Genomic DNA, 13,853 nt, shown 5'->3' with positions numbered 1-13,853 from the left:
ATCAGCCTGTTGAGTGGAAAAAAGCATCAGATATCTGGCCATGAAAAGGTTGAACACCACTGCTCCATAACCTTCAACATCTCCCAAAGGCTTTTAAGGGCAGACAGGCCTGGGGACTTGTTGGGCGTGCCCATCAGTGTTTTTTGACTGGGACCATGACAGAGGGAGGAGGGATGCAGGCATGTTAATGGAGCATGCAGTGGCATGCCCATGTGGAATTAAAGTGTGTAATTGGCAGAGCTGGAGCAGCCCCTGAAAACCAAGATATTTGCCCTGGTTGAAGATGCTGCAGGCGGAACAGTGGGCAGACCTTTCAATGAGTATCAATGCAGTATGATTCAGGACAGTCTGCTGCTCTATTTCAAATAGTCATGAAGTTAGAAGGAGACTCTCATGATTGCATACAATAAAAAATAATACAATCATTTCCATTATAAGATGTACCTCTTTCTCTTGCTCTCTTTGGTTGAAACTTTTACCCTTTCCATGAGGGTGCAAGTGCCTGCAAAAGTGTGTGTGTGACGATGTTATACAAGCAACTTGTAGAGGGAGTTTGCAGCAGGCAGCACTGTGTGACATGGATCACACACACACTAACTACTCCTGCACACACTGTTTGGATGTCTTCTATCTAAAGACAGAGACATCTGTTTGTGTCTTCTTTATTAAACAGTACTTCTAGCTATACCAATTTACCATAGAGTTTTATCCATAGAGTGTCTAGTGCTAATGCACTCAAACTCCCTCTACAGGTTGTTTAAAAAATTGTATGCTATTTCTGAATCATATATGCATGCGTAGTAACAAAAATGAATGATTCAACCTTATCATACTCAGATAACACACCTGTAGTTCTGAACCCAAATCTGTTATTTGAAGTAAATTATTAGATTTTACTTACTTGACCTCCTTTTTCTCCTCTTTCTCCGGGTAATCCTCTCTGTCCTTCCGCTCCTGGTTCACCCTTATAATTAAGCAAATGCAAATGACAATTTCAGCATATATTTGATAATGTTATCCCATCTCAATTATCTTCCTTGTAAAGAAATATATATATATAATTTCTATATGTATATGTATTGGCTGTATTTCTTGCTTAACAAGCACACATCTAAAAGCAAACAACATTTCTGAGTGCAGACTTTTTAAGTTTACTTGTGCTGGCCTGGTCCATTAATTTAAAAAAAATCTGAATTATGTGAGTATGTAATCATCCAATCATCTTGTCATGAAATATCAGCTAATAGATGTTAGATGTACCCAGATGAATTTAAAGAGCAAAGAAGTGAGTTAAAGGGACATGAAACACATTTTGAATTCTCCATAAAGGCCTAGATTACAAGTGGAGCGCAGGGTGTGTTAGCATGTATTCAGTCTCAGGCTAAGAAAAATGTAAAATCTGGTATTACAAGTGGATGGAAATAAATGTTACCCATAGCAATTTATTATGTGAGGGATTTAGTGCACCTGCGTTATCCGACATCTAGATATTAGCGCACCCTAGATTATCTCATGAGTCATAAAATATAACTTTTGACTTGTATAATGAGTGCAAACATAGAAGCACTATTGATTAATCTTTAGTTACTGTTATATGTTATATAAAAAATATATATAATGTCCATTCATTATTTATTTTTCCACCAGCCCCCCCACCCCCATTTTAAATTGTGAGTTTTCTAATTCCTTACAGAATCGGAAGTGCATGCTCTAAACTCCAGAAGCCTAACTCTGCTACATTGTATGTAGTGATTGTTTGGTCACTGGAAAAGCTCATTTATATCAGTCCCAAACTGGTCTAAGCCTGGATTCACCACTTGCTATATTGCATCGCATGACAAAATTTAACATTACAAAAGAATTTTCTTGTGCAGTGTTATTCCCTGCTCTGGCGCACCCAATTGCGCAAGAACAGGAAATGTCAATCAACCTGAATGAGCTAGTGTTGGGGTGATTGATCTCGCCACCTCTAAGGAGGAGGAGAGGAAAAGGGAGCAGCTTCTGCTTCTTAAATATGTGGCAGCAGGTTCCCTTAAAGGGACATAAAACAAGTTGGGATAGAGACAAAATATAGTAATATGTACTTGAATTACTTTACCTGCAAATTGAAATTGAAACCACTAACACTTTCTTTTACGTTTCCGAATTGTACAGCTCTAACTCCCCCCCACACATTTCCTTATATGGCTATATCTATTGTTGTTTTGGTAGAATGCAAAAGTGCATAGAGATGATCAGCTGGAGCATGCCTAGAAGCTGTGAACTCAGTTGAAATACAATGCCTGTGTCTAAACACTGATAAGGGGGGTGGAGCACAGTGCTCCAGACAGCATGGTTTTGTAACTTATTTTGCTGATTTTTGAAAATTATTTTAAAATACTTGCCAGCGATTTTTAAACAATTTTTCATGCAAACTATTTTTACTTAATTAGCCTTTTTAGGATATGCACAGATCTCAACCTGTTTTATGGCACTTTAAGTAAACCTGCTCCACATAGCCCAAAAGGCTGTGAATACAACTTCATAAATCCAGCTCTAAGAGGCTTTATAAGTGTTCCACAAAATGACAATTTAAATGCTTTTAAATAATTTCTTTTGCACGTAGTCTTTTTGAAATGCAGCCTTTGTTCAATATCTACAATAAAAAGTGGTTTCACAGAGGAAACAAAACAGGCTGCCGGTGTATAAGTAAAGTCTCTGAAAGCCCACTCGGGTAGTCCTCACATGTTTCGACGTTAATATCTACTGTAAAACCACTTTTTATTGTAGATATTTTAATTGTTTTATTGGACAGTTTTGTTTTAAGACGCCCCTTTAATTTCACAAGTTGTATTCAGTGAGATAGACTGTCATGGGCCCCTCTATTGATCAGAGGCAATTTGGGGAATTGTAATACATGTTTTAAAGCTTACCTCATTACGAATTGAGGTAAAAGAAAGTAAGTGCGTTTCTTTTTGTGTTCCAAATAAATATTTTGTACAGTTTACACAGAGTTACGCTATGTGAATTCTTCTTTTTTCTCCTATGTTTCTACCGCTGGAATTTGTTCCTACCACTCACACTTCTGAGGGCACAAAGATCCAAAGATCCAAACTGGAAATTTCTTCTAAGAGCACTTCTACTCACAGTGAGCCTTTCACTGCCAAACGCTGAGATGAGATCTTGAGCTAAGATCCATGGCTGAGAGAGATCCAAGTGACTTCACTAGAGGACAGATGAGGATTTTCCTCACTCTTACAGAGCCTATACCTTACCTCATATGATTGAGGTGTTATCTGGTAAGCAGACATCCACTTACCTGTGTACAACTGCTCACATTGGATATTTGAATTCAGTGAAATATCTACATAGATTCACAAATTACGAATTTCTCCATCAATCACCCTCCTTTTTTATGTAGAGACTGATTTTTATGTAGAGACTGTTCCTGTGCGCTCACCTTCAATTGATTTCCTCTTTATTATTATCATTTCTAACAGTATAAGGGGTACACTGTATTCTACAGCAGCAAGATCTCCTACATACATATATTCCTAGATACTGAAACATCTGGTGTGAAATGTACACTTTGTTTCTGTTTGATTCTTAATAATATTTATTTACTCTTGGTGTGGTACACTTTCACCTGGTACACAGGGGCAGACTAACACATTAGAAGGAGTGTAGTTCTGGGGCTCTAGCGCTGGTGACCCACCTTTATTTTCAATATATATATATAGCATAGAGCATTTTCTATTTGCAAATGTATGCCCCTTTAACGACTCTTTAAGCTGTTCTACTTTGTATCCTATCTTTTTACCTATATGTTGGTGTAATCCAGTGACCCAAAAACAAATATATATGTCTGCTGTCTTATTCAAAACTGTTTTTTAGCCAAAGTTTAAATGGATCGCCTATAACAACTTTAGCACTTGAAATGAATTATTTCACTGAATACTTTTATCAAAAGTGGAGATATTAGTCTTAGTTCATAGATGTTTATGGGGTTGCCAAAAAGTCCTGTTGTAAAGGAAAGCTGATGTTCAAAAATCATCACTTCACCTACATTTTTCACAGTTTTGTTAGCGGCCTTACCTGCCATTAATATACATGATATCTTGCACATCAAACGTAAACCGCTAGTAACATGGAAATATATTTATATTTAATTTTTATCACTCCAAAGTAGAAATACATCTGTTCTATCCCAAAGACCCTGTGTAACTGTTATATCTGTCGCCTCTCTCTACCTGCCATATATATCCATTGCTTCTCTGTACCTGCCATATCTACCTATGGTCTCTCCTCACCTGCCATATCTACCTATGGTCTCTCCTCACCTGCCATATCTACCTATGGTCTCTCCTCACCTGCCATATCTACCTATGGTCTCTCCTCACCTGCCATATCTACCTTATGTCTCTCTTCACCTGCCATATCTTTTCATGTCCCCTCAGAACCTGCCATATCTACTCACCTCACCTTAGAAACATAGATTTTGATGGAAGATAAGTGCCATAGGCCCAGCAAGTCTGCCTGATATTACCTAAAAGTATAAATTATATAGTTGGTAGGATAGTCTGATGCTTATCCCAGGCATTCGTAAAGTCCGCCACAGTGTTTGTCATTACCACCTCTTGTGGAAGTTTATTTCATGAATAAATCACACTTTCTGTAAAGAAGTTACTCCCGAATCTACTACCCTTCAGCTTGAGATCATGACCCCTTGTCCTTGAATTTTTCTTTTTATGAAAAATACTCACTGCCTCAGCTTTAATAATCCCCTAAATATATTTGAAAGTTACTACCATATCACCTCTTTCTCTTCTCTCCTGTAAACTAAACAAATTGTAATTGAGCCTCTCCTGGTAATTTTTATATTATAGACAATGTACGATTTTAGTAGCCCTCCTTTGCACAGATTACAGTTAGTCTATATCCTTCTAGAGATATGGGGACCAATTTATCAAAGAACGAATGGCCCCTGATGCCCCTGCAGTTATGAAGTAGCGGTCTTAAGACCGCTGCTCGTTAACTGGTCCGCTGCCTCTGAGGCTGCGGACATCAATCCGGCCGATCACATAAGCAATTAACCCCTAAACCGCCACTCTCCTGCATCGAAAATACTATATTAAACCTATTAACCCCTAATCTGCCGCCCACCCACATTGCGACTATTAAATAAAGTTATTAACCCCTAATCTGCCGCCCACCCACATCCCCAACACAATTTAAATATATTAACCCCTGAACCGACGGCCCCCCACATCGCAAAACACTAAATTAAACTATTAACCCGTAAACCTAACACACCCCTAACTTTAAATTAAAATTACAATATAACTATCTTAAAATAAATAAAAACTGACCTGTGAAATAAAAAAACAAATCCTAAATTTAAACTATAAATTAACCTAACATAACTATTCTAATAAAATAAAAAACTACCAATTAAAAAATCTAAATTACAAATTTAAAAAACACTACGAAGAAATTAAAAAAATCTAAAATTACAAAAATAATAAACACTAAATTACAAAAAATAAAAAACACTAAGCTTACAAAAAATAATAAACAAAATTATCAAAAATAAAAACAATTACACCTAATCTAATAGCCCTATAAAAATAAAAAAGCCTCCCCAAAATAAAAACACCCCCTAGCCTACAATAAACTACCAATAGCCCATAAAAGGGCGTTTTGTAGAGCATTGCCCTAAGTTAAACAGCTCTTTTACTTGTAAAAAAATACAGTAAAACCCACAACCCAACTACCCCAAAATAAAAAAACTAACTCTAAAAAATCCTAAACTACCCAATTGCCCCTAAAGGGGCATTTGCATGGGCATTACTCTTAAAGGGGAATTTAGCTCTTTTACTGCCCTTAAAAGGGCATTCAGCTCTTTTGCAAGTGCCCATCCTTAAAGGGACATGAAACCTAAAAAATGTATTTCATGATTCAGATAGAGAATACAATTTTAAACAACTTTCCAATTTACTTCTATTATTTAATTTGCTTCCTTCTCTTGTTATCATTTGCTGAAAGGTTTATCTAGGCAAGCTCATGAGCAGCAGAGAAACTAGGTTCTAACTGTTCATTGGTGGCTGCATATATATATATTGAATGTGATTGACTCACCCATGTGTTAAGTTAGAAACTAGTAGTGCATTGCTGCTCCTTCAACAAATTATACCAAGAGAATGAAACAGATTAGATAATAGAAGTAAATTAGAAAGTTGTTTAACATCGTATTCTCTATCTGAATAATGAAAGAAAAATTTTGGGTTTCATGTACCTTTAATCTAAAAAAAGAACCACCCAAATTTTTTTTAAAAAAAACCTAACACTAACCCCATAAAATCTACTCACCGTTCTTGAAGTCCGGACATCCATCTTTATCCAGGTGGCGAGAAGTCTTCATCCAGGCGGCGACACCTTCATCCATCTCAGGGACATCTTCTATTTTCATCCCGGCGACGCGGAGCTATCCTGGAAGACATCCTGCACAGAGCGTCCTCTTCATACGGTCACCGCCGGAAAACTGAAGTTGAATGCAAGGTAGCTGTTTCAAAATGGCGTACCTTGCATTCCTATTGGCTGATTTGATTCTTCAAATTCAAATCAGCCAATAGGATGAGAGCTTCTAAAATCATATGGGCTGTTCAAAACAGCCAATAGGATGAGAGCTACTGAAATCCTATTGGCTGATTTGAACACGCTGGAGAGTGAAATAAAGCAACTTTTTTGCCGTTAGTTTCGCACCCTGTTTAGCGCAAAACTCGTAATCTAGGCGGCTGTTTTCTATCCTTAAGCCAGCATTCTACCCAGTTCACAATTTATGAGTCAAGACCAAGGGGATACAGTTTGTGAATTAGTTTTTTGTGTGGGACAGTGTCAAATACTTTGCTGAAATATAGATATGCTACATCAATTGCTCCACCCTAGTCTAAAACTTTAGTTACATTATCAATTAAGTAATTTATTAGTCTTATTAGATTTGTCTGATATGATCTTCCTGAAGTAAAACCATGCTCATTTGGTCCTCTAAATAATTTGTCTTTATGTAAGTCATAATTCTCTCTTTTAAGAGAATTTTCATTAATTTCCCTACTACTGAAGCCTAACTGTCCTGCAATTACCATTTTCTTCTCTCCTTCACTTTTTATGAAGAGGTACTACATTTGCCATTCTCCAATCATCTAGAACATCTCCTGTCAAGTGTGACTGATTAAACAAATCAGTTAATGGGGCACTAAGCACAGATCTTTTAAAACCCTTGGATGACTATTATCAGGACCCACTGACTTTTTTACATTTATTTTTGATAATGCTAACAAAACCTTATCCTCTGTAAAAAGATTAGTGTTAAAGGGACAGTATACACTCATTTTCATATAACTGCATGTAATAGACACTACTCTAAAGAATAAGATGCACAGATAATCTTATAAAAATCCAGTATACAACTGTTTAAAAACTTACGGCTAGATTACGAGTTTTGCGGTAAGGTAAAAAAGCAGCGTTAACAGGTCCTAACGCTGCTTTTTCGCTACCGCTGGTATTACGAGTCTTGCAGGTATAGGGGCACCGCACACTATTTTGGCTTTAGCGCAAATCGACTTACGTAAACTTAGTGAACCCTTTTTTTCTATGGGACTTCCATAGCGCCGGTATTACGAGTCTGTCCTGGGAGGCCAAAAAGTGAGCGGTACACCCTATACCGACAAGATCCCTAACGCATTTTAAAGTCCGTAGCTATGAGTTTTACACTACAACGCCGTAGCATAAAACTCATAACTAAAGTTCTAAAAAGTACACTAACACCCATAAACTACCTATTAACCCCTAAACCGAGGCCCTCCCGCATCGCAAACACTATAATTAATTTTTAACCCCTAATCTGCTGCTCCGGACATCGCCGCCACTAGAATAAACATATTAACCCCTAAACCACCGCACTCCCGCCTTGCAAACACTAGTTAAATAATATTAACCCCTAATCTTCCGCCCCTAACATCGCCTCCACCTACATTATATTAATTAACCCCTAATCTGCCGCCCCCAACGTCGCCGCCACTATATTAAATGTATTAACTCCTAAACCTAAGTCTAACCCTAACCCTAACACCCCCTAACTTAAATCTAATTTAAATAAATCTAAATAAAATTACTATCATTAACTACATTATTCCTATTTAAAACGAAATACCTATAAAATAAACCCTAAGCTGGCTACAATATAACTAATAGTTACATTGTAGCTAGCTTAGGGTTTATTTTTATTTTACAGACAAGTTTGTATTTATTTTAACTAGGTAGAATAGTTATTAAATAGTTATTAACTATTTAATAACTACCTAGCTAAAATAAATACAAATTTACCTATAAAATAAAAACTAACCTAAGTTACAATAACACCTAACACTACACTACAATTAAATAAATTACCTACATTAAATACAATTAAATAAATTAAATTAAATTAGCTAAATCACAAAAAAAACAAAAAACTAAATTACAGAAAATAAAAAACAAATTAAATATCTTTAAACTAATAACACCTAATCTAATAGCCCTATCAAAATAAAAAAGCCCCCCAAAATAAAAAAAAAACCCTAGCCTAAACTAAACTACCAATAGCCCTTAAAAGGGCCTTTTGCGGGACATTGCCCCAAAGAAATCAGCTCTTTTTCCTGTAAAAAAAAATCAAAAACACCCCCCCAACAGTAAAACCCACCACCCACACAACCAACCCCCCCCCCAAATAAAATACTAACTAAAAAGACCGCCGCGGAGCATCCGCTTCCAACAAAGTCTTCTTGCTGAATGAATATCTCTTTAAGTGACGTCATCCAAGATGGCGTCCCTTAGATTCCGATTGGCTGATAGAATTCTATCAGCCAATCGGAATTAAGGTAGAAAAAATCCTATTGGCTGATTGGATCAGCAAATAGGATTGAGCTTGCATTCCATTGGCTGATTGGAACAGACAATAGAATGCGAGCTCAATCCTATCAGCTGATTGGATCAGCCAATAGGATTGAAGTTCAATCCTATTGGCGATTTTTTTTTACCTTAATTCCAATTGGCTGATATAATTCTATCAGCCATTCGGAATCTAAGGGACGCCATCTTGGATGACGTCACTTAAAGAGATATTCATTCAGCAAGAAGACTTTGTTGGAAGAGATGGACCCGCTCCGCACCGGAAGGATGAAGATAGAAGATGCCATCTGGATGAAGACTTCTGCCCGTCTGGAGGACCACTTCTGCCCGTCTGGAGGACCACTTCTGCCGGCTTCGTTGGGGACCTCTTGCCGCTTGGATGAAGACTTCTCCCGGTAGTGAATCTTCGGGGGTTAGTGTTAGGATTTTTTTAAGAGTGTATTGGGTGGGTTTATTTTTTAGGATAGGGCTTTGGGCCTGCAATAGAGCTAAATGCCCTTTTAAGGGCAATGCCCATCCAAATGCCATTTTCAGGACAATGGAGAGCTTAGGTTTTTTAGTTAGTATTTTATTTGGGGGGTTGGTTGTGTGGGTGGTGGGTTTTACTGTTGGGGGGGTGTTTGTATTTTTTTTACAGGAAAAAGAGCTTATTTCTTTGGCGGCCCTGTTATTGGGCTATTGGTAGTTCAGTTTAGGCTAGGGTTTTTTTTTATTTTGGGGGGGCTTTTTTATTTTGATAGGGCTATTAGATTAGGTGTAATTAGTTTAAAGATCTGTAATTTGTTTTTTATTTTCTGTAATTTAGTGGGGTTTTTTTGTGATTTAGCTAATTTAATTTAATTTATTTAATTGTATTTAATGTAGGGAATTTATTTAATTGTAGTGTAGTGTTAGGTGTTAGTGTAACTTAGGTTAGGTTTTATTTTACAGGTACTTTTGTATTTATTTTAGCTAGGTAGTTATTAAATAGTTAATAACTATTCTACCTAGTTAAAATAAATACAAACTTGCCTGTAAAATAAAATAAATCCTAAGCTAGCTACAATGTAACTATTAGTTATATTGTAGCTAGCTTGGGGTTTATTTTTTTTTTTGTTTAAATAAATTTTTATTGACAATTTTGTATTTAACATGAGCAGATAAATGGATAACAATGATCAATAAATTTTTCCAACTACATTAAATCATTGCAGTGTCTTACTAACCATTTCTGTGAAAGAATAAGAGAGGGAGCGGCAATAGGAGGGGAGGGATGGGAGGGGTTCAGGTAGGGGGCTATGGGGATTAGGAGGGAGGTACAGAGGAAAAATAGAGATATGGTATATTATAGTTCCCTTGCACTTAGTCTGTTTAAAGGTAGGAGCACACACCTTAAACATATGTAGGGTCTAGTGTTTATAATCGTAAAGAAGGGCTATCGTTTCAGTTTTATGATGCTCTTTGCTTCCATAGGAAAATTATATCCAGTATAAAATCTTTCTTCCCCAAAAAGCAATAATGTCTCTTCTCTAGGGATAATATATACGTAACTTCTGTCACCCATTGGTCAAAAGTAGGGGAGAGAGCTTATTTCCATAGACGAGGAATAATGCGTTTGGCACATGTGAGCATCAGTTGGAGGAGTTTCCTACGGTAGACACACTGCAAACTAGGGACTTGATTTAATAAAATCATAGTTGCTGAAAGGGATAGCTGTGTGCCCAGTGTAAGGTTGATGCAACGCTCAATTTGAGCCCAAAAAATAGACAATTTGTTGCAGGACCACCATATGTGAGAAAGTGTGCCCGTTTCACCACAACGTCTCCAGCAACTGGAATTAGCTCCCGGATATATTTCATTTAATTTCTGGGGTGTGAGATACCAACGTGAAATAATTTTATAGTTAAGCTCAGTCAAGATGAGTGAAGTTGAAGAGGAGTGAACAGTGCGAAAGCAGCGTAACCAAGTGTCCTTAGGGAGCTGAACCCGAAGCTCAGCCTCCCATTTGGATGTGTAGGAGGGTAGTTTGAATGTGTGTAAAACCCTTAAGAGTTTATGTGTGAGAGAGAGATGGGATTTCTGGACATCTTTTGTAATGCATAGTCTCTCGAAAGGGCTGAGTGTGCGAAGACAGTCATTTTTACGGGGGTTGTTCATAATCGCTTGTCGAATTTGGAGATAAGAGAACCAGTTATGAAAAGGAGAACCTATGGAATCTCTCAGAAAAATTCTGTCCTTTATTTGGGATGATTCTGTGAGTAAGAATATAGGCATGTTTTTAAGGGAGGCGTCTTCCGGTTCATACTTAAACTGGTGTTGGGAAAAAAAGAGAGTGTTATTCAACATTGGGGTCATTGGTGAGATGGGAGTGGAGAGGGTATTTGGGTGTTGAAAAAGAGAGTACCATATGGCTAATGTAGTTCTGATACATTCATTAGCTTTAGTCAAGGTGGGTCTGAATGATTTAGGGAGCCAGCATAGATCACGCATTCCACTTAGGTTAAGTAGAGCTGCTTCTATTTGGATCCATACTTTTCAGGGGGGATTATGATTCCATGAGACTATACGCGTTAAATGTGTCGCTTTATGGTACTGTGCTAAATTTGGGACATTCAGGCCACCTTCCTCCTTTCTCAAATTCATGGTATCCCGCGAGACTCTTGTTTTTTTATAGGCCCAGATAAAAGATTCTAGTTGGTGGAAGATTCCGTTGAGTACGAAGATAATGTCTTGGCATTGTTATAGGTAGAGCTTGGAATATATAGATATTTGGGAATTATCATCATCTTTATTGTGTTTATTCGGCCTGTCCAAGAAAGGTGACCATATTTGTGCCATGCATGTAATAGGGAGAAAACATTCATCTGAAGTGTTATGTAGTTATCATGGAATAAATTCTGAGGGTTTTTTGGGATATTCAGTCCTAGGTATCTGAGAGTATTTGCAATGGAAAAGGGAGTTTTATGTAAGATATAATGCATTTCTGCTGGGTTTATGTGAACGGGAATGATGCTAGATTTATCCATATTTATTGAATAGTTAGAAATTTTTTATAGTTTTCCAAAACTTGTATCAGGGCTGGAAGGGAAGTTAATGGTGCTTGTAGAGTAAAAATAATGTCGTCCGCAAATAGAAGACATGTTTGTTGAATATTACCAAACTTAATACCCGAAATATTTGGATTACTTCTAATCTGGATAGCCAAAATTTCCACCGTGAGAGTGAATAGGAGAGGGGATAACGGGCACCCCTGTCTGGTGCCATTAGAGATTGGGAAAGACTGTGATATTGTGTCGTTAACCTTAATAGTAGCTCGAGGGTTGTTATATAATGCCTGTACTCTAGATAGAAATACATCCGAGAGGCTGAATTTTGACAGGGTCGACCACATAAAATGCCAGTCAACCCTGTCAAAGGCCTTCTCAGCGTCAGTAGAGAGTAGTACCAGGGGGCTCGATTGCTCATGGGAAGTAAATATTGTATGTAGGAGTCTAGTGGTATTGTCCTTTGCTTCGCGACCTCTAACAAAACCAACCTGGTCTGGGTGGATAATCTTCGGCAGTATGTGGCTGAGATGATTAGCTAAGATCTTGGCATATATTTTAATATCGACATTTAATAAAGAGATCGGCCTATAGTTACCAACAAGGTCTCTAGACTTATCCAGTTTTGGAATCACTGTTATCATGGCATCTAAGAGGGATTGAGGAAACATAAGACCTTGGTCTATAGAATGAAATAGTTCATGTAGGTGTGGGCCAAGATTCCCTACTAATAACTGATAAAATTTGGCAGGGAGACCATCTGGGCCTGGTGACTTTCCATTCGGTAGGGACTTAATAGTGTTAGCTTAGGGTTTATTTTATAGCATTTAGTTTTAAATAGGAATAATGTAGTTAATGATAGTAATTTTATTTAGATGTATTTAAATATTTCAATTAAGGGGTGTTAGGGTTAGACTTAGGTTTAGGGGTTAATAAATGTAATATAGTGGCGGTGACGTTGGGGCGGCAGATTAGGGGTTAATAAGTGTAGGTAGGTTGCGGCGACATTGGGGGCGGCAGATTAGGGGTTAATAAATATAATGTAGGTCTCTGCGATGTTGGGGGCAGCAGATTAGGGGTTAATAAGTATAATGTAGGTGGTGGCGATGTCTGGAGCGGTAGATTAGGGGTTAATAAGTATAATGTAGGTGTCGGCGATGTCGGGGGCGGCAGATTAGGGGTTAATAAGTGTAAGATTAGGGGTGTTTAAACTCGGGGTTCATGTTAGGGTGTTAGGTGTAAACATAAAATGTGTTTCCCCATAGGAATCAATGGGACTGCGTTACTGAGTTTTATGATGCTTTTTGGCAGGTGTAGACTTTTTCTCAGCCGGCTCTCCCCATTGACGTCTACGAGCACGTACGACCAGTTCACCGCTGACTTATGCAGCGCTGGTATTGGGGTGCGGTATGGAGCACAATTTTGCTCTACGCTCACTTCTTGCCTTTTAATGCCGGGGTTGTAAAAACCTGTAATACCAGCGCTGTAGATAAGTGATCGGTGAGAAAAAACTGCTCGTTAGCACATCACAGCTCTCAGTTTAGCTCTGTTGAAAAGGTAGCTGGAAAGCCCAATGCAAGTGGGAAATAAGACACGCCCCCCTCCCCCTTCTTTTGCATATGAAAAGACCCTTTACACAAACAGGAGCAAGCTGGAGAAGGTAGCTGACGGTATTCTCATAAAACTTTGAGGCATGGTTAGGAGTCTGAAAATCAGAGCAATGTTATTTAAAAATAAGCAAAACTATACATTTAAAAATATAAAAAAAAATGATGGGCTATATAAATAGATTATCTACAAAACATTTATGCAAAGAAAAAATGAGTGTATAATGTCCCTCAATTCCATTTTTTGTAACATCCCTTAATGTAGACATTCTATCTTCACAATCTTTTGTGAAGACAG

At 37.6% G+C, this 13,853-nt stretch overlaps 1 protein-coding gene across 1 annotated transcript in view; it reads right to left on the bottom strand.

The window, feature by feature from the left end:
* Positions 1-13,853, bottom strand: part of LOC128660599 (collagen alpha-2(VI) chain-like) — a 115,287-nt gene that overhangs the window by 34,511 nt on the left and 66,923 nt on the right. Inside the window, exon 17 of the mRNA XM_053714525.1 lies at positions 902-964. Coding sequence (XP_053570500.1) covers positions 902-964 — 63 coding nt within the window. The remainder of the gene's footprint in view (positions 1-901; positions 965-13,853) is intronic.

Source organism: Bombina bombina, chromosome 5 (assembly GCF_027579735.1).
Source record: "Bombina bombina isolate aBomBom1 chromosome 5, aBomBom1.pri, whole genome shotgun sequence".
Lineage (NCBI taxonomy): Eukaryota > Metazoa > Chordata > Amphibia > Anura > Bombinatoridae > Bombina > Bombina bombina.
The sequence above is the reverse complement of the archived record's forward strand: the minus strand, read 5'-3'. Positions and strand labels throughout refer to the sequence as shown.